The sequence below is a fragment of the Papaver somniferum genome, chromosome 2 (assembly GCF_003573695.1).
Source record: "Papaver somniferum cultivar HN1 chromosome 2, ASM357369v1, whole genome shotgun sequence".
Classification (NCBI taxonomy): domain Eukaryota; kingdom Viridiplantae; phylum Streptophyta; class Magnoliopsida; order Ranunculales; family Papaveraceae; genus Papaver; species Papaver somniferum.
In genome coordinates this window covers 46110826-46132094 of record NC_039359.1, presented here as the reverse complement: position 1 = coordinate 46132094, position 21269 = coordinate 46110826, and the positions used below count along the sequence as shown (strand labels likewise).

The following is a 21269-nucleotide window of genomic DNA, read 5'->3' as shown; positions in this document are numbered from 1 at the left end:
CGATTATGATTCTTGATGATGATTTTTATTGGGTTCAATTTGGAGGAGAACACGTTACAGTTTTGTGAAGAAGAAGATGAATTGGTCATGGTTAACTAGGTAGTAACTCAGTCTCTTGGTATGATTTTGACTAGGTCGGGTTAGCTCATGAGAGGAGTAAAATGTCTTTTATTAAGGAGGTTAACTGACACGTATGCATTTAACAGCCGTTACCCATTTTCTGGAAAAAAACGGGATGGAAAATGTCAATGTCGGCCAGTTTATAAAAACATTCAGAAAAACGGCCATTTTCTGAAATAGATTACCAAAACATGGCTACTTTATTAAAAAGCCCTTTTTTTAGAGTAAATATACGCATAACCAAGAACAACGATGAACTACATAGGATGATAGGCTGGAAGTTGTCATGTTATCAAAGATGGGGAAAAAAAGTAAGCAAAAACAAGGAACATCAGAATTTGGGTTTCAGCAGAACTTCTTCTATTCAACCAGGGCAGCTTCTCCAGTGAACCACAACACAGCTCGTGGGATGATCTGGTCACGGATGGTGCAACTTCAAAAAGAAAAGCACAAATTTTAAACATAAGCCTTCAAGAAAATCTGCAACTATATACAATGAAGGAAATCAAATTACCCAACAAGGTAGTCTTTATCAATTGCATTCTGAAGTTCTTCAACCTGTTAAGAGTGCAATCAAATTTAGAAGGAAAGAAAAAAGAAATTTTTCAGCAGTAAAACGGCACATTTCTCAATTTCCTAACTGAAGTAATAACTTACTGTTTTTTCAATATCGTCATCCTCAGGGACTAGAGTGGCATTAGAAAAATTGAAGAAACTTTCATAGATATGGAACTTCATAGTCCAGTCATTTGATACCCAGCAATTTGATCGATGCTTTAGCTTCTTCCCTACCTGTTTCCATGTAAAATTCTGTCCATACTTACATTCAATTTTAGTTCTACATAGGCATAATCTCGAAGTGAGTAGGAAAGGAATAAGCAATTATTGAGGTAACCATTGTAGTAAAAGGGTGTTGTCAGAAGCTTACGATTCTACGTTTTCCAAAATTAGATCAAACGTGTGATGAGCTTTTGTCATGTGATAAATTTTTGTGAGGACAGCATTATGGAAATAGGGATTGTCATCATGAAAATAGAAACTGAGCTTGAACCCCTTGGCTGTACCAGTCCTGGACCACTTGATATCTTTCAGATGCTTGAGTGGACCTTCATCCCACTCTCTGATCTACATTTCAGAAATGGCTAGTTATACCAAAAGTTCTGTCGTTTTATTCCAACAATAGTATGAGTGGCTAATCATAAAACTTACTTCCTTTGCGAGTACTTCATTTTTCTTCATAGCAGTGAGCCAAAACTCATGAACACGCTTCTCTACTGCAAGTTGTTGTAGTCTTAAAAGTGGTAGTAAGAATTCGATGCTCGGACTTGAAAAGATTTTTAAAACAAAAATATATACAAAATTGTCACAGGATCAAGAGATACTAGGACTCAGGATTTCACCAATTCTTATACTCATGCTATTCATGTATTTATTCTAAACAGTTATAGCTTTTAAACATCGACTCTTTATTTGCCAAAATAGATTTTAAAAATATTAAGTGTAAATCTTAAGCATGGCCTATCAAAAGGATTAGTCCCAAGCATAAACCATCAAATGAAATCACAAATAATTAAGAAAAATCATAATTCAATTCATAATAATGCAAATAGTCATAAAAAAATTAAATAAAAAAATTATTCATGCATAAAGAATGGTTTCCTCCATCATCACAGTATTGGGGTTTAGCTATTCATATCAATCACACACTCAACATATTAATTCAAAGCTCAAAGTGTGATTAAAAGAGTCAAAAGTTATAAAATAGTAGTTCTGAGACTCACAAAACACGTCCAGAAAAGAACGACAACAGGAAACTGCAGCGAACTGCGACACCTCTCTTCTGCGGTTGAGCTGCTGAAAATAAGACTGTTCTGGAGCTGCTGAAAATAAGACTGTCCTGGAGAGTCAGTTCTTCGTGTTCTTGAAGCTTTTTAATGGCAACAGCAGGTGAACATTGCTGCTACTCCTTCTTCTTCGCTCCTCCTGGCTCTGTCTCGACCCCAAACTCTTGATAAACTTTTTATGACGTAAACCCAACTATTTATAGGCTTTGAATCACCTTGAAACTCGATCAAACTCGTTGAAAATCTCCATTATTCTCTACGGGCAGTTTGAAGAATAATCCTCTTGTTGCGTTCCACCCTGTTTTTAGCTATTCTCTCGTCTCAAATATCTTCTAGGACTTGGACTCAACTTATTTGAAGTATATCCCACGCAAGAAAATCCCTTAAATCTCTCAAACTAATCTCAAACCCTAAACAGGGACCGTGTTGCTGTCTTGACTTTGTGTGGATTTTCCGACTTACCCAGCCCAATTGGATGGGTCTAGATGATTGCATTAGGCCTGTTATGTCTCCTAGAGTCCGTAGGTACCAAATATGCCCATTGAATCTCCTCCTAAGTCGCTCAAATCTCTGCTCAAAAACTGTTGTCGCTGCTGCCTATTCTTCCCGCCCATTTCTGTTTTGAATTTTGAAGATGACCTCCCCCTATCCAGTTCCGGTGTCCCTTTAGTACATGCCCTGAAATGGGGTTCCCCTTAGTAATTAGGTTACCCCTTATCCAAAGTGAGAGTCCGTATAGTAATTTTCTCCCACGAGCGCAAAAACCACTTTTTAGCCAATTTCGCCGCAAAAGCTTATTTCTAGCCAATTTCGCCGCAAAAGCTTATTTCTCCAAAAATACCTACAGGGACATAAAAAGCCATAATAAATATAAAATCGAGCACTAATAATATATACAATTGAGATTATATAAGACACATAAATGTGCCTATCACAAGTACTCAAATTAATGTTAATTCAAGCACTGCTTTGAAATTTTACAGCTCAAAACAAAGATTTAGTGTTTATTGTACCATGTGCATCTTTATCTACTTCTTTATCAGCCTCAGCCTCTCCATTCACACTTTCAGAGCTCTTTAACAAACAACACTTTCAGAGCTCTTTAACAAACGGCAAAACTTTAAATATTAGTCTAATAAGAATCCAACCGAGAGTTATGCTATAGAAGCATCCAGCTAAACTGCTGAAACAGATGTTTATTTCTGCGGATTAGGTGCTCATATATTAGATATTATACCTTATTGTAAAGTGGTTCATACTTCTTCTGGAAATCGTCTTCAAGTTTTGCTATCTCCTCAAAAAAATTGGTTTTTATCTTATCATGTTCAGCCTACAGTCATGGAACCAAAATGTCAAAAACCCATTGTTGATAGAATTAAAGACCTGCACATATGGCACACAGTATACAGATGGGTATGCCCCCTACAAAAGGAAGTTGGCAAGGAAAAGAAGGATCAAGACATTCAGAGGTTACATGTCAATACAGCGTACATATTTGCATACACTACTATTCTATCGCATGTTGCTTATGAACACGGCTAATAATGATGAGGCAAGAATCTCACAAATAACTAGACCTCACACTACAACAAAACAAACATTCCCCATATAGCATACCAATTCATTCTAACTAGACCTCCACGAATGTAAACTCCACACACAAAAAAAAAAGTACAAAATGGGAAATTCAGGTAGGAATAAAAACTCATAAATCCTAAAAATCAATGTGAAGTAGAGAAAATAACCACCACAGACCTGAATCCGTCTCAAACAATCAACACGCTCCCTAACATTTGATGTAAGCCTTTCAAGAACTAAAAGTACTGCAATCGGAGTCTGATAAAATAACCAAAAATCAACAACAAAACAACAAAAGTTTGGGAAAAAAAAAAAGAAACAAAACTAACCTTTACAGGAGGAAAAGAAGCTGCAGAAAAATCAACAACATCAACAAAACAGTTAGCAAAACTGAAACCAGCATATTCAAGAAAAATCAAGAAAAAGGAAAAAGAGATTAGGGTTTAAACAAAACCTAGACGTGCATCTTTCACAGCCAAATCCGCATTGGCGATCTGATTTTCAGATATGACACTGATGGTGAGATAGATGTTTGAAGTAATAAACACCCAAACCCTAGAAAAACTAAAATCCTAAAAAAAAAAGAATCGGGAGCTGGGAGGGAATGAATATAAAGAAACTGGGGGATTTACGTGTTGTATGTTGTCATTGTATTTATCCTGCGAGTCATACATTTGGACAAAATTTTCTGACCATCCATTATATATCATCAAACAGCAACCAAATTTGCCGTGTTTCTCACATCAAATTCATATACATATACTATTTCTACCAAGATACGGTTATTTAACATAACTGCCACAACAGCTGAATTAGCATGAACCCAATAAAAAGGAATTGGGCAAATAGAGGGACCAAAGTATCATTACCTTTTCTGGAGGGTTTTCTGGAGGGTTTTCTGTCAAGCAAGCCAACAAAGAGAAGATATTAGAATCAATTTGAAAGAAAGACAAAACAAAATTAGCATAAAGAAAGGAGATCAGAATTTGGGGTTTCTTCCTGTTCTTGCCTTGATCCACATTTAAACCCCGCGGGGCGAATAATCATCACCGAGAAGATCTTCATCCACAGAATTATCATTCTTATCATTGTTTACAGGATTATCATCCTTGGATTCATCCATAATTTCATCCGTATCACTCTCTTCATCCACAGAATTATCATTCTTATCATTGTTTACAGAATTATCATCCCTGGATTCATCCATAATTTCATCAATATCTCTCTCTTCATCCGTATCACTCTCTTCATCCGTATCACTCTCTTCATCCGTATCACTCTCTTCATCCGTATCACTCTCTTCATCCGTATCATTCTCTTCAGCCGTATCACTCTCTTCATCAACCTGGACAGCTTCTCCGGTGAACCATGAGACAGCATGTGGGATGATCTTGTCACGAATGGTGGAACTTTAAAAAAAGATAAATTCAGTAAATGCAAAAAGATGGATAAGGATTCAAGAAAATTTACAACTATAGTATAAATAAAATCAAATTACCCAACATCATAGTCTTAACACATTTTATTCTGAAGTTCTTTAGCCTGTTCATGAGTGCAATCAGATTAAGAAAAACGAAGTTGCTTTTTAACAGTAAAACTAGACATTTTTCAATTTCCTAACTGAACTAATGACTTACTGCCTCTTTGTCAAGATCATAATCATCGTCAGGGACCAGGTGAGAATTAAAGAAATTAAAGAAACTTTCACAGTCATCTAGTTGACGCTTTCGCTTCTTTTTCTCCTGTTGCCGTGTCAAATTTTTCCCATCTTTCCATTCAATTTCAGTCCTACATAGTCACAATCCTGAAGTGAGCAAGAAAGAAACAAACCAATTACTGGGGTACCAGTTGTAAAGGGGTACCAGTCAGAAGCTTACCCTATTACTTTTTGCAAACTTGGTTCATCATCATCAGTCACGTGATACGTTTTTTCCAGGGTAGCAGTTTCGAAATAGGGATTATCAATAAAATAGAAAGAAAGCTTGAACCCCTTGGGTGTACTAATACTCTCCCATTCGATCTCTTTCAGATGCTTGAGGGCATCTTCATCCCTCTCTGTAATCTACATTTCAAAAAGAGCAGATTAAACCAACAGTTCAGGCATTTTCATCCAACAACAGTATGAGTGGCTAATCATAATACTTACCACCTTTGCTAGCACTTCATTTGCCTTCATAGCATTGAGCCAAAAATTGGGAACAGCATTCCCCACTGCAAGTACACAGGTAAATGACAATCCAAGGATGGCTCTGAAATTTTATAACATGAAACGAAGATTTAGTGTTTACTCTACCTTCTCCACCGACTTCGCACCTACCACTCACAATATCAAACCTCTGCAAACAATTCAACAAATACCACTTTCAGAATTCTTTAACAAATGGAAAAACTTAAATATTATGAAGGCGGAGTCTAACAAGATTCCGAATGCTATGCTTTAGAAGCATACAGCTAAACTGCTGAAACAGATGTTTCTTTCCGTGGATTAGGTGATCATAGATTAGATATTATACCAAGTCGTAAAGTGGTTTATACTTCTTCTGGAACTCGACTTCAAGTTTTGCTCTCTCGTCAAAAAATTCGGCTTTCATCTCATCATGTTCAGTCTACAATCAAGGAGCCAAAATGTAAAAAACCCATTGTTGATAGAATCAAAGACCTGCACATATGGCACAAAGTATACAGATGGGTAGGACTAATAGAAGAAAATAATCAATGTTTATGATTCAGTTTATGCCTCTACAGAAGGGAGTTAGCAAGGGAGAAAATGATCAAGATATTCACAGATTACATGTCGATACAGCATATGTATCTGGAAAGATCAACTTCACACAGAAAATTTTGCCATCAACTATTTTGGTATGATTTTCTCTTAACCAACCAAAAGCTGGAATGTTAGTAATGAGGCAACAGTCCCCCAAATAACGACAACAAACCCAGTATTCAAGTATAGACCTCCACGCCAAAATAAAAATAAAATGTATATATGTATACACAAAATAAAAAAGATAAAAAGATAAAGATAAAGAAAAAACATTCATAAACCCTAAAAATCAATGTAAAGAAGAGAAAACAACCACCACATACCTGAATCTTACGCAAATCCTCAACACGCTTTCTAACATTTGGTGTATGCATTTTAAGTACATCTAAACACTGACGCTTATTCTGCACACCAAAATTTGAAGGAAAAAACACACCAAAAATCACCGATAAAACAACAAGGGAAAAAAACCCAAAAATCACCAATAACAAATTTGAAGGAAAAAAAACTGACCTTTGAAGGAGTATGCCAATCTACAAAATCACCAATAAAACAGTTAAACCAAAGTACTCAAGAAAAAAAAAAGAGAAAGAGATTAGGGATTTACCTTTAACAAGATTTGAACCAAAATACTCGAGAGAAACCAAGAAAAAAAAAGGAGAAAAAGACTAGGGTTTTACCTTTGACAAGATCTGGAAGTGAAGCACGAAGATCTTCCATTTCGAACAGACTGATTCCGGAGGGTTTACCTTCGTGTTGACGTACCTGTATTTGTCCTACGAGCAATGCAGTTAATATCGGATATAGGTTTATTTCGGACGTGACCGATACACTGGTACGACTTTATATCGGGATATTATCGTTGAAATATCGGTATAATTTAGAGACTAAAATTTTATAGCAAACATTTTCTTCACATATTTTCTGTTAAGATGTAACAGATACCATCAATTTTATCAAAAACACAAAAGAATAACTTCAATAACTTTTTAAAGTTCACTACCTAAAATGATAACTAAAGAAGTTCAAACTAGAGATAGAAGAGTAACTTCAACAACTTTAAAGTTTACTACCTAAAATGGTAATTAAACATAAATTTATCCCTTCCCGTCTTTGAAAAACCTAAAATACCTTTAATCTTTACCTAAAATGACTAATTTAACCCGTACCGGATTTTCGTAAAAATATTGTATCGGCTCATATCGGCAGATACTATCGGGAAGATATCGTATCGCCGATATATTGTTTATCGTATCGCTCCAGAGCGATATCTGATATTTCCCCGATATATCGGCCGATACGGCCGATATTGACTACATTGCCTACGAGTAATAAAGGCGAGTTTTGTGAGTTTCTATCATCATCATCTAATTTCTAATATAAGAAAACGTTGCCTCTGTCTGGGGACAGATCCGCCGTCCAAAAGAAGTGGGACAAATCTGAGCATCCATAAAGTAATCAGATGGGCTCGACACACCTGTTGGCGAAGCCTTCTAAGTGGACCTTTTTTTTTTCTTTTTTTTTTTTTAACGAAAAAAAAGAAATATATACTAGATGACCGCTTCCACGGTGGGACGGCCGATCGAAAAAATTGACGCAAAACTAAATTTTGTATAATGGCTATGCAATAAAATGGAAATATCACTTTTCCTGAAACGGAGGATGCATATCATTGTATTAGTTGCAACGGAAAATTAGTTGATGCATAAACCAAAATATGGATGCATAATGTGTTATGCATCCTTAGTTGTGGTTTGCATAATGACAATGCATTCAATTTTCAAAAATTGTGCTTAAAAGATAAACACACCTCCGAATTTTTCGTAAAAACTCCAAATTTGATATTGTTGTTTGTACTCATTGCGTAGCTTTTTTTATTACCTTTCCAACGAGATAAAATTTGTCAAATTTCAAGACACGGATTTTTAGATATGTTATATTCTAGTTTGCGTTCCAATTATACCCCTGAAAAATATGATACTGAAGGAGTTATAGTAATTAGACTAAAAGAGAGGGGCGGCCGCGTCATTTCAAATGGGACACCAAATTTTGGTTACTAACACCAAACAAAATCCAATCTTTTTGCTTCAATTTGGAAAAAAGTCACGAGCCACATTGACATAAAGTCACCATATATAAAGTCCTCCCTCGCTTCGCTCGGTCGGCCTAATTATAGGAAAACTTAGGAGCAGGCCTAAAAAAAAAATATTTTCATTGTCAAGCCCGTAATTAATTTTAGGTATTGTGACACCCATAGTTATTTCCGTGACACCCATAATTATACAAAATTATTAAAAATGTCTGCATGACGGGTTATGCATCCGCACGACGGGTTATGCATCAGGGGTATAATTGGCAACGCAACTTGGATATAACATATCTAAAAATCCGCGCCTTGGAATTTTACAAATTTTATATCGTTGAAAATCTTTTTAAGAGAGCTACATAACGAGTACAAACACGAGTATCAAATTTTTGTTTTTCACGAGAAAATCGGAGGTGATCATCATTTTAGGCAAAATTTTCGAAAACTTGATACATAACTAGTATTATGCAACTACCAAAAAAGATACATAACACATTCTGCAGACGCATAACGAATTATGCATCTATAACAAGTTATGTAACCATTTTTTTGGTTGATTTTAGTGCGTCCATAAAAAAAATTGATACATGATGCAGTATGCATCCCATATTTACGGATGCATATCAGGTTATGTATTTATTTTCTCGATGCATAAAAGATTGTGCAACAATTTTCTCGATGCATAATGCATTATGCAGTCATATTTTCGGATGCATAACAGGTTATGCATCCATTTTCACGACTGCATAACATGTTATGTAGATATTATTTTAGGTGCATAACAAGTTATGCAACCTTATTTTTGTTGGTTTCAATACTAACAAAAAAAATTGCTGCAAAACGTGTTATGCAAAAAAAAAAGTTGCATAACTTGTCATGCACGTACAATAATAGCTACATAACGTGTTATGCAACCATTTTCGGGACTGTATAGCAAGTTACGCGACAAATTTTGTAGATGCATAATATGGTATGCAACCTCAACACCAACACCATGTTCAATAAATATCACTTAAATCACGGTGATACCAATAGAAGCATAATGGACTAAGATATGCAATGCTAACATTTAAGCAAAACTGAAATCTTTGCAACAAATCAAAACAATATTAAAAGAGCAATGTATATACTAAGTATTGCTGCAAAACGGACCAATCCAAATACTGGCTCACATAATTTTTTGTGAGGTGCACACACTAAAAAAAAAGTTCCTTCCCAAACTAGTGTCTACTTTTAAGTGCTCATTATTCCTTACTCTACAGCAAAACAAAAAGACAAAAACAAATAAACAACTAATCGAGCAGAGAAACATGGATTATCACAACTGCTTTGGAATTTCAACTACTAAGTGATGATTCCAGAACTTTCAACATCTAGTCAATTATAAACAACCAACTTGCATCAAATTATACCAAATTATAACTCCAGTGCTAACAATCACGGGGCTAAATGCAAATAGACCCTTCCAAAAAAAAACATAACATTTAGTTGTCCATCATTAAACTCGTGGCTTGCCGGTCCAAATTTGGTGCAACACAAAGTAACTTGAATTTAAAATTATAAGAATCTGGTGAGTTAGGTATTTCTACAAACATCTTATGTGCAGTTTGTTGCTGGTGATCTTTAAACTCACTGTATCTCCTTTCCCGACTACAGAACTAACTGAAAATCTTAAAAACAACAACCAATTAACTAAAAGAAATTCACATAGTATGGTGATGCATTTATGTTTAGATAAAATATATCCAACAATGAATGGCACCAAGAAGAATATGAATAGAATATGTGGCACTAAGAAGAGTATGATCAAGTGGGCTCATTTCTTCCTAAAGAAAACATATAGACGATAACAATACCTACAGTTCACGGCTACCATCAAATATACTTATTTTCACTATCTTGCTTCTGCTATTTTCGGTTCTTACAAATCCAACAAATTATTTTATATTCTTATCCTCCATTTCCTCAAACACCACAACCAGAACCCATTGTTCTATCAGCATCACCATCTCTCATAACCAAATCAATGGCGACACATGATTTTTCGACCAAATCCAAAATGGATTGATACCCAATTTCTGAAGCTCGTCTTCTATTCTATGTCCGAAAAAATACCAATCTTTCATGTTCTTCTTGAATTCACCCTAAAAAAATTGACAGCAACCACCATAATCGATTAATTAAATCGGAAATTTCTCATAAAAAAAAAAATTCCTCTTCCAATTAAACTACTGTCGTCAAGAATCATACTCTCAATTCCTATAGATTTTGCTTCTGTTGCTGCGAACCCCTTGTGATTTTCAAATCCCCTCTTCTACTCTCTTTCTCTCATCGAAGTAATGGTCGCCTTTAAAAGAAGAGAAAAAACTGATAGAACCTAATTTCCTAAATTATGGGCTTCTGTGAAATTTTCACCCAAAAATTGAGTGCGCGCCTGAGATTTCACGTCCGTGGGTTTGAGGGTGGGAAAAAACTGAAAAATGGGTGTGGTGGTAGTTTTCACTATATTAAAACAGGCTAAATGAGCCTTACATACCTGGGGAAGGCTCTCCCCGTATCATCATCGTACAAAACATTACACAAAAAATCAGGAGGTTGATTAACCCACATCTGACTGAGACCATCATTTGCAGCTTTTTTAGATAAAACATCAGCAACAAAATTACCTCCCCTATAGCAATGAACAAAATATATTTGATCAAACAGAGAAGATATTTGTCGAATATCTCCTAAAATAGCAGTAGTATACCACCTTCCATCTGCACCAATAACACAGATATTAATTGCATATTGTGAATCACTCTCTACTATCAAGTTTGTGATGCCAAGAGAGGTTTCCAAGTGAATCCCATCTCGAATAGCCGAAAGCTCCGCCATATTATTTGAATTTCTGGAAATGTGTCTAGCAAAAGCAGCCAAAAATCTACCATCATCCCCACTCAATACTCCACCAATTCCAGCCAAGCCTTCATCATTAGAAGCACCATCGACGTTCAATTTAAAAAAACCATTAGTAGGTGGTTTCTATTGAATATAGATAGAAGATTTAGTAACAGGTTTGTAATTGATGTTATGCACATGACTGAATTCAGCAGCAGAATCATAAGCAATTCCCACCACATCCTTCCATCTAAATTCTTTTTGGGAAAAAACTTGACTATTTCTGCAGCACCGTGTGTTTTCTTATATATCAATCTCGGAAACTGGAAGCCATTGGTATTGGGAAGTAAATCAATTACTAGAGAATCATCTTTTGCTATATATATATCAATCTCGGCAGGCGCATCGTGCGTGCGTGTTATACTATACTATAGTTGTTATAAAAAAGGTGCACTTTGTCACCTTGATCAAAGAGTCAAAAAGTGGACAAGATTTACCCAACATTATTATCCGGCGGTTTGGATACTCCGGACGGAGTTTGACTTCGACGACCAGGAAAACTTCCGGCATTGTTACGAGGTGGGAATGTGGGCCAACAATTTTCTTTTTCTTATTAATTAATTGAGTTCTTCGGAGTTGAGTTCCTCGAGGTGTGGTTAGCTATGGAGGGAGTGGCGGACAAAGCGAGAGATGTTTTCTCTTCTTCTTCGTTTCCTTGGCTGAGTTACCCGCAATCCCATACTGAGAAGAAATTCAAAACAGGTGTATTTCGTAAGCAATTCAAAGCAGGTGTATTTTATCTAGGGTTTGCTCTCTTGATCTTTAGATTATCCCATGTTCTTATTTTGATGTTTTAACGTTTGTTTTCTTCTTATCAAGACCTAATTAATCAAACCCATATTTTTTCCAGGTGAAAGAAACCCTAGATTATCTCTTCGCGGTTGCAAGAATCAATCTCTAAATCTTCCTTCCATGCACAAGTTAATTAACTAACCATAATCTCGATTTCCCCTTCTCTCATTGTTCTTTATATCTCATATTTTGTTCCAATTTTCATATTTGTAATTAAATACACATCAACATATTGATGTTATGAAAAATTATGATCTTCTACTTTGGAATTCCTATTTCCACTATTAGATTAGATTTAAATGGTGTATGGATCAACACCATATTCAACCAAAGGTAATAAATTTGTAAGTTTATTGATTTGATATGGGTAATGGCCTAGATCTTTTTGATTCTATTTGATTATGCATCAGTCAGTATTTCTATTTGATCAAGTTCCTTGAAGGTTCTAGGCCGAAAAGAAAAAAGAAAAATTGATTGTGGGCCTTATGATACTTTCGCGCCGTGTTAGGGAAACTAATACTTTCTCCCCAATTCAGGAAAAGTGATACTTTCACATTTTCAATTTTGCCTATTTTAGGCAAAAATGAAACTATGAAAATATCTTTTTTTCTGAAATGGAGATAGCATATACATAAAGATATCAATAATGAATATCAACATGTCTAACCAAGGCACAAATTTGCTTAAGAGCAAGCTAAGAAAATAGCTAGTCGCAAAGACTCAAGCCGATGTACGTATAGCACTGGTACATCCAGAATCGAGTCTCGCAGTCTAGCGCACCTACTCCACAGCGAGCATCACAATAAGTGACAATGCGACACCTTATCGCATAAGAATGAACAGAAAATGTTCAAATGAAGTAAAAGGCTTTAGAATTATTAAATGCTTTTAACACTAAGTATGATGGATTAACATCTGATGTTTTGCAGCAAACCTCCATTTGGAGATTGAATTCAGTTAAGTCGGACTAATTATCCGCATAAAGTAAAGTCGGATTAATTATCCGCATAAAGGCATGCCTATCATGCATTAATAAATAGCATTATGTTATATAAGGATAGAGTCAGATTAGTTGAAATCTGCACACTAAGGTTTGAGTCAGATTAGTCGTAATCCGCAATAAAGCTATTATTCTTGCAGGTACACTTGATGTATGTATGGTACATCTGCTTGTTATATATATGTGTTTTCCTGCAGGGTTACTCGGTGTATCATACATACATCCCACTCTTGTCATATATATCTTTATTTACTTGCAGGGAGATTGAATGAATGCGATATAAATATCTTCCTCTTGTCATATTTGTGTTTTCCTGCAGGGTAACTTAGTGTTTTTAATATGAAATTTGTCCATCACGGAAGGTAATTGGGGCATGATCCCCATCCGAGAAAACATCTTCTCGAGATGGTAATTGGGGCACGTTCCTCATCCGAGAAAACATCTTCTTGAGACCATTATGAATGGTATCTAGGTAAAACAAACCCTCGTGCGAGAAAATATATTCTCAAAACCATCACGATGGTAATCGGGCCATGAGCTCCATACGAGAAAACCTATTATAGATGCCATATGATTTATTTTCATGTGATTGTTTTATTTATTATTTTGATATGTTGAATGCATGAATTATATATGTTGTTTGCAGGTTCACTTACTTAGTATTTTTCCATCACGAATGGTAATCAGGATACTAGTCATGTGTGAGGAAGCATCTCCTCAGGACCATCAAGAATGGTAACAGGCGCATGACCCCTATACGAGGAAACATCTCCTCAAGACCATCACGAATGGTAAGGTGCTAGCCACACCATTCCATCCTCAAACAGGATGATGCGGGTAATGCTCAAGCTACCCGAGACGGATACATTGACTCACTTTAGGCTGAAGTGCGAATCAACTATCAGAGGTATCGCCCTCACTATAGTTAGCGCCACGAGCCGACTATGAGGAAGAAGCCTTCCCAAAGAGAAGCATTGTACATAATTTATATATTCGAAAAGGACACATATTCGGAATCAGAAGGATCCTCGAAATCCTCTCGACTTGTATTGTAAGAGGTTATCTGGCCAAATGGGAAATTGATCATTTCTCGGACTTATAACACATAACATGTCCAAGGACGAAAGAGATACCACTACGGTGTGACCGTCATATAAAATCGCACACAAATGCAACAACAAAATTGTATCAAGGTACAAGCTACATGTAGTAGCATCATATATGATAATTCAGAAAATGGAGTTAGGGGTAAAACCTTGACTTTGGCTTTCAAAAGCTATAACCTCTTAAACTTTCAAAAACCAAAGGGGGAAGTGCATACCCTCGGTAACTTCAAGAAAGGTTTAGATCCTCGGATCACAGATTGAGGCAATCCGTAAGCCCTTGGGGCAGGACTTCGGATTAGGATCCGAAGATAATTTGAGTCCCCACATACACAATCCTCCAACTGGAGCACGAAGTAAGACCTCAGACTATCATCTGAAGGCAAAATGTACAACTCAATACCTTCAACAAAGGCACGGGTCCTCGGACCACATATTGAGGTAATCTGTAAGCCCTCAGGGCGAGACTTTGGATTACCATCCGAAGGCATTTTGAGTCCCCAAAGACATAAGCCTCCAATTGGAGCACGAAGTAAGACCTCAGACTCCTTTCCGAAGGCATTCAAATCTTACGTCCACGCGATTTGAGGCAAATAGTAAGTCCTCGGGGCAAGGCTTCGGACTACCATCCGAAGACATCTTGAGTCCCCACAGATACATGTATCTGATAAATCTCGGAGCACACAATAAGACCTCGGACCACCATCCGAGGGCATCTAATCAGTCGCGAAGCAGCACGATTTGAGGCATTCATTAAGTCCTCGGGGCAAGACCTCGGACTGCAATCCGAAGTCATTTGGCAGACCCCACAACGATGAATTACACACAACGCATTTTACACTAGTAAAAAGCTACATGATTCAAAGCTTATCTATCTCCAGCTTATCTCAATCTATTTCATTTGATTTAAATCAATCTTGGATTTGTTCTCATCCTCTCAAATGCTACAAGAGCATACATGTCGAACTATCGTGCCCATAAGGAAAAATCCTCATTGCTCGGAGCAAGGAACAAGCTACAAATGCAAAGTCAATCAACCAATTCCGAAGAAAGCTAAGTATCACCTTTATTAAGGAACTATTTTACTGTGCATACCACTAATTCTTCTCACAAAATGCTTAATAGCATAATAATAATATAAATGGTTTTCATATGCCTATATACAAATTATTCATACCATAAGCATGTTTAACGATATTTAATATCTTATTCTATATTTGCAAATGCAAAACTTTGAACTGTAGCATGTATGTTTAGAACTACAGTACTCAATGACAAGAATATTATGCTTACGAAGAAAAATCTTAAATTTATATTGTGTTAATTTAGTGTCCAGAAGAAAGCTTAGTGTCCAGAAGAAAGCCTTCCTAGCTAGTCATGTGAGTTCTATTATTCAGAATACCACTACTCCTAAGTATAAAGACCCAGGGTCCCCTACTATTTCTTGCACAATAGGTAAATACCGTGTAGAGAAAGCTTTGCTTGACTTAGGAGCCAGTGTGAACTTACTTCCATACCATGTGTACCTTAAGCTAGGACTTGGTGAGATGAAACCTACCCAGATGACACTTCAGTTAGCTGATAGGTCCGTTAAAATTCCTAGTGGTGTGATCGAGGATGTTCTTATAGAGGTCGACAAGTTTATATATCCTGTGGATTTTGTTATCCTAGATACCCAACCTGTCCCTGACCCAGAGAACCAGATACCAGTTATTTTAGGTCGCCCGTTTTTAGCTACATCCAATGCGATAATCAACTGTCGAAACGGTATTATGAATTTGTCTTTTGGTAATATGATTATTGAGCTGAACATTTTTAATATTAGTAAGCTACCCTATGAACTAGATGACTCGAACATAGAAGAGGTAAACATGACAGGAACATTAGTCGAGGAGTCATTACCAAACACTTTGTTAGAATTTCCATTAGAAAAATGCCTAGCTCACTTTGGGATTGATTTTGATGATGATAATGTGATTAATGAGGTGAATGCTTTGTTAGACTCAACCCCTTTGTTAGACACTAATAATGGATGGAAACCTAAGTTTGAACCACTACCAGTTTCTAAGTCTACCCTAGTTCCTTCGTTAGAAGAGCCTCATAAGTTGGACCTAAAACCATTACCAGATACCCTGAAATATGTGTTTTTAGGCCCGTCTGAGACTTTACCTGTGATTGTAGCATCCGACTTGGATAGTGATCAGGAAAGTGGGATAGTAACCGTCCTTCAGAATAACAAGGAAGCGTTAGGATGGACCATAACAGACATTAAGGGCATAAACCCTACTGATTGTATGCATCATATCTATTTAGAGAGTAACACCAAACCTTCTATGGACATGCAACGTCGACTGAACCCTAATATGAAAGAAGTAGTTCGAACCGAGGTTCTTAAGCTGTTAGATGCGGGCATTATCTACCCCATTTCAGACAGTAAGTGGGTCAGCCCCGTTCAGGTTGTTCCCAAGAAATCCGGTATCACTGTAGTCCAGAATGAGGATAATGAGTTAATCCCAACCCGTGTGACCACGGGTTGGCGTGTCTGTATTGATTATAGAAAATTGAACAAGGTCACTAGGAAGGACCACTTTCCCCTTACCTTCATCGACCAAATGGTAGAGAGATTAGCTGGACGTAGGCATTATTGCTTTTTAGATGGATACTGCGGTTATAATCAGGTTGTTATTTCCCCAGAAGACCAAGAGAAAACCACTTTTACCTGTACCTTTGCGTATAGACGCATGCCTTTCGGGCTATGTAATGCCCCTGCGACCTTTCAGCGTTGTATGTTGAGCATATTTTCTTATATGGTAGAACGGTTCTTAGAGGTCTTTATGGATGATTTTTCAGTGTTTGGTTCGTCTTTCGATGAGTGCTTGCATCATTTGTCATTAGTTTTGACTAGCTGTAAGGAAAAGAATTTAGTGCTTAATTGGGAGAAATGTTACTTCATGGTTCGTTCAGGAATTTTTCTAGGGCATATCGTATCTTCGAAGGGTATAGAGGTAGATAGAGCCAAAGTTGACCTTATTAAAACTTTACAGGTCCCAAAAACCGTAAGAGATATCAGGTCATTCTTAGGGCATGCAGGTTTTTATCGTCGATTCATTAAGGATTTTAGCTTGATTTCTAGACCTCTTTTTAATTTGCTTGCAAAAGACGTTAAGTTTGTCTTTGATGATGCTTGTTTAGAGGCTTTTGAGAAGCTTAAGACTTAACTCACTACCGCCCCCATAGTCCAGGCACCCAACTGGAACCTACCCTTTGAGATCATGTGTGATGCTTCAGATTATGCTATTGGTGTTTTGCTAGGTCAGCGAGAAAATAAGTTACTTCATGTGATTTACTATGCTAGGAAAACTCTGAATGATGCCCAGTTGAACTATACCACTACGGAGAAGGAACTATTAGCCATTGTATTTGCCTTAGAAAAGTTTAGACCCTATCTATTAGGTTCTAAGATCGTAATATATACTGATCATGCTGCTTTGAAATATCTTCTGTCTAAGAAGGATATGAAACCTAGATTGATTAGGTGGATCCTTTTGTTGCAAGAGTTTTCTCCAGACATTAGAGACAAAAAGGGTGTCGAAAATGTAGTAATAGACCACTTGTCTAGGCTAGTTGTGGATTCCCATGATCCCCTTCCTATAAGGGATAACTTTCATGATGAACAACTGTTGTTTGTTACCCAATTACCTTGGTATGCGAATATAGTGAATTATCTTGTTACTGGTCGAATGCCCTATCATTGGGGTAAACAAGATCGCTCTAGGTTTTTAGTCGAGGTTAAGCACTTCTTTTGGGATGACCCTTATTTATTTAAGTATTGTCCCGACCAGATTATTTGGAGATGTATACCTGAGAGTGACCAGTCCAGTATTATTTTCTTTTGTCATGATCATGCTTGTGGGGGTCACTTTAGTGCTAAGAAGTCTACTGCTAAGATATTGCAGTGTGGATTATATTGGCCTTCGTTGTTTAAAGACTCCCACAATTACTGTGTTACTTGTGAACGTTGCCAGAAATTAGGAACCATTTCTCGTAGGAACATGATACCCTTGAACCCTATTTTAGTTGTTGAGGTCTTTGATGTGTGGGGTATTGACTTTATGGGTCCGTTTCCTAATTATTTTGGTAACTTATACATCCTTGTCGTTGTAGACTATGTATCTAAGTGGATTGAGGCGGTTGCGTGTAAGATTAATGACCATAGGGTTGTGATTGAGTTCTTGAAAGATAATATACTTACACGTTTTGGTACACCGCGAGCTATAATTAGTGATGGAGGGTCGCACTTTTGTAATGGACCTTTTAGGCTTTTGATGAAGAAATATGGTATTACACATAAGGTAGCTACCCCATATCATCCACAGACTAGTGGTCAAGTAGAGGTTTCCAATAGGGAGATAAAGCGTATATTAGAGAAAACAGTAAATCCTAATCGGAAAGACTGGTCGTCTAGGCTTACTGATGCCTTATGGGATTACCGTACTGCGTTTAAGACCCCCATTGGAATGTCACCTTATCGACTTGTGTATGGCAAGGCATGTCACTTACCTGTTGAGTTAGAACATAGAGCATATTGGGCTGTTAAGCAGCTAAATTTTTCACTAGACAAGGCAGGAGCCCTTAGGAAACTCCAGCTCAATGAGTTGGAAGAGATTCGTAGAGATGCGTACGATAGTGCTAAGGAGTATAAGAACAAAATGAAACTTGTGCATGATAAGAATATTTTAAGAAAGTCATTTTCTCCAGGTCAAAAAGTTCTTCTGTATGATACCCGCTTGCATCTTTTCCCTGGGAAGTTACGTTCTCGGTGGACGGGTCCTTTTATTGTTCGCACTGTCTTTCATCATGGAGCTGTTGAGATCGAGACACCGGATGGTAGTAGTTCTTCGAAGGTTAACGGTCAGAGATTGAAACCCTTTTTAGAGCCCTTTCCTATAGGTGATGCTGAGGAGGTCCCTCTGGAGGACCCTGTTTACCCTTGATTGACCATCGAGGCGGTTGTATGTTGTATATTAGTTTTTGATTTCTTTCTTCACCCAGGTACTATCTTTCCGACTTCTCTCTTTACTGATTTCTCATGTTACTTTACTTTTTAGTATTGCTCTTTCATTAGAAACATTGAGGACAATGTTAGATTTAAGTTTGGGGGTGGGGAAGAAACTTTTTGTTAGCTTTTAGTTGCAATAAATAAATTCCAGAGCCTAGAAATTTATGCTTATTAAGGTTGGGACTAACCAATCTAAGTGGATGGGAACATCTTGGTTATAGGAGTTGAGGAACCAATCTGATTAGATGGGAACATCCAAAGATTCTATTCATAAAAGCACAGAGCTCAGGTGTTAGAATTTTAAAAAAACATGGTAGTTTCGCCATATCTCATTGAATCCTAATCCTTCTGTTTTTATTTTTTTAAGTGACTTGGTGAGGCACACGATTCAAGTTGTTACCTTTGCTAGGGTGAATTAGGGTGATTTAGATACCAAAAAAAAAAAAATGAGACCAGACCATCAGACCAACCGGAATAAATTCAATAAAGTCGACCACTGGTTACCTTGTATATGCAGTTGTGTTGACCTAGATTTAGGTTTATCGACCACTGGTCCCCTTGTATATGCTAGTTGTGTTGATATTAGTCATACCGGTATCTCAGTCCATTAGGATAGGTTCATCTTGGCAGAGGCCTTCAGACAGATATGGGAAACACCGTTCACTTTAAACCATCTATTTTTCTCTTTGTCCATCTTCTTAATCTTTCCATGTGATTGGTTGACTCCGGTTATGATGTCTAGAAACTATCTGAGTAGAGATCTATCACTTATATATGAATTTTAGTATGCTGAGTGCAAACTCGTGTACAACAATTGGAATTTCGCATCAGGGTACTTCCTCCTATAGTCAATGATTATATGCCAACCAAGGAGATTCTTTAGTGCCTTTCAAGGTTCTGCGTAGATAACTAGGGTATAGAGTAAAGGTTTTGTGGGTACACCTCTGGTAAACCCTCCCGGGACTATAACTCGGTCACTAGGGCCACCTAGTGAGTTTGAATTTTCATTTCTAGATTAAATTTGCTCGAGGACTAGCAAATAATAAGTTTGGGGGTATTTGATAGACACATTTTTGTGTCTAATTTGATCTCAATACTATATATTATTGGCACTCGATTTTGTACTAATTTTGATGTTTTATGTGTTTGTAGGCATTTTTTGGGAAATAATCATTTTTGGAGAAATCGGCTCGGAAAGTTGCTAAAGGCACCTCCGGAGGACACCTGCTATTCGGACCCCCATTTTGGATAAGGGGTACCCTAGTGATAAGGGGAATCCATCGCTATTTGCACCCTGGAGCTACTATTTCCACCCCGCGGCTAAGTGCACCCCTACTCTGCTTAGGGGGCGCACCTTCTTCATTTTCAGAAAACCAGATTTTGGCGGGAAAAGTGCACAGTTTACTACCAGAGTAGGGTTCGAGTTTTGGGCCATTTCTGAAGAGATTCAATCGTTTTTTTTTGATTTGGATTAACTTCTTAGGCCTATACAGAGAAGGTATGTTCGTTGGATTCGAGAAATCTGGGTTGAATAATCGGGTTTTGGATTAAACAGGGAAGAGAGATACTCGGGGTTGGTTGGTGGTATTTCTGGAAATTGGGAGAAGATAATTCTTGCAGGATTTGCATCCATCAGGTTTGGAAAGAATGGGAAACAGTTGACGTGTTTGAGAGCTAGAAAATGAACCAAAATCTTCATATTTTCGGTCATTATTCAAAACAGAGAAGACAACATTCTCGGGATTTTCTCGAGTTGTTTTGTGGAAGTTACGTGGATATTTATTCCCTGCAAGAGTTCTACTCATTCTAGGAAGTGTATGGCACGTGTTTGAAGAGTTTTTGATGCATGGGAATCACCAGCAGATGTGTGCAGAGAAAAAAAGAAGGAAATATTTCACATAAATGGCAGGGGAGTAAAAGAGGATTACTCTTGAGTTAACTACGAGATTCGATGGTGCTACTGGGTATAAAAAGGATCCTGAG

At 37.1% G+C, this 21269-nt stretch overlaps 2 protein-coding genes and 2 long non-coding RNA genes across 6 annotated transcripts in view; 1 reads left to right on the top strand and 3 right to left on the bottom strand.

Moving 5' to 3' along the window:
- Window positions 1-20964, top strand: part of LOC113350919 — a 35718-nt gene extending 14754 nt beyond the window's left edge. Inside the window, exons 4-8 of the mRNA XM_026595022.1 lie at window positions 16247-16435; window positions 17945-18094; window positions 18637-18647; window positions 18718-18855; window positions 20842-20964. Of these exons, the coding sequence (XP_026450807.1) occupies window positions 16247-16435; window positions 17945-18094; window positions 18637-18647; window positions 18718-18855; window positions 20842-20964 (611 nt within the window). The remainder of the gene's footprint in view (window positions 1-16246; window positions 16436-17944; window positions 18095-18636; window positions 18648-18717; window positions 18856-20841) is intronic.
- LOC113347538 lies at window positions 327-1437 on the bottom strand. 2 transcript variants are annotated; one of them, XR_003359019.1, is made up of 5 exons: window positions 1330-1437; window positions 1049-1245; window positions 778-930; window positions 635-678; window positions 327-553 (listed from the first exon to the last, which is right to left on the bottom strand). It is a non-coding gene; the product is annotated as an uncharacterized LOC113347538 (long non-coding RNA). The 2 variants fall into 2 exon arrangements; XR_003359018.1 differs by having other exon boundaries at window positions 778-912.
- LOC113347537 lies at window positions 2743-4442 on the bottom strand. 2 transcript variants are annotated; one of them, XR_003359017.1, is made up of 7 exons: window positions 4412-4442; window positions 3997-4036; window positions 3872-3891; window positions 3720-3800; window positions 3202-3294; window positions 2978-3064; window positions 2743-2805 (listed from the first exon to the last, which is right to left on the bottom strand). It is a non-coding gene; the product is annotated as an uncharacterized LOC113347537 (long non-coding RNA). The 2 variants fall into 2 exon arrangements; XR_003359016.1 differs by having other exon boundaries at window positions 3997-4436.
- Window positions 4457-7061, bottom strand: LOC113347536 (nucleosome assembly protein 1;3-like). The gene is made up of 9 exons (XM_026591221.1): window positions 6987-7061; window positions 6820-6839; window positions 6630-6710; window positions 6056-6148; window positions 5836-5878; window positions 5689-5753; window positions 5420-5604; window positions 5180-5330; window positions 4457-4951 (listed from the first exon to the last, which is right to left on the bottom strand). The coding sequence occupies exons 1-9, from the start codon at window positions 7024-7026 to the stop codon at window positions 4937-4939; spliced, it is 693 nt and encodes a 230-aa protein (XP_026447006.1). The 5' UTR covers window positions 7027-7061; the 3' UTR covers window positions 4457-4936.
- Window positions 20965-21269: the final 305 nt, after the last annotated feature.

What these genes read in the sequence shown, in the direction of transcription:
- LOC113347536 (XM_026591221.1), bottom strand. Translation starts at nt 7,026, where the DNA reads ATGGAAGATCTTCGTGCTTCACTTCCAGATCTTGTCAAAG. An exon ending in ATTGGCATACTCCTTCAAAG is followed by an intron (nt 6,711 to 6,819) that starts GTCAGTTTTTTT and finishes TTTGGTGTGCAG; the next exon opens with AATAAGCGTCAGTGTTTAGA. An exon ending in ATAAACCACTTTACGACTTG is followed by an intron (nt 5,879 to 6,055) that starts GTATAATATCTA and finishes AATTGTTTGCAG; the next exon opens with AGGTTTGATATTGTGAGTGG.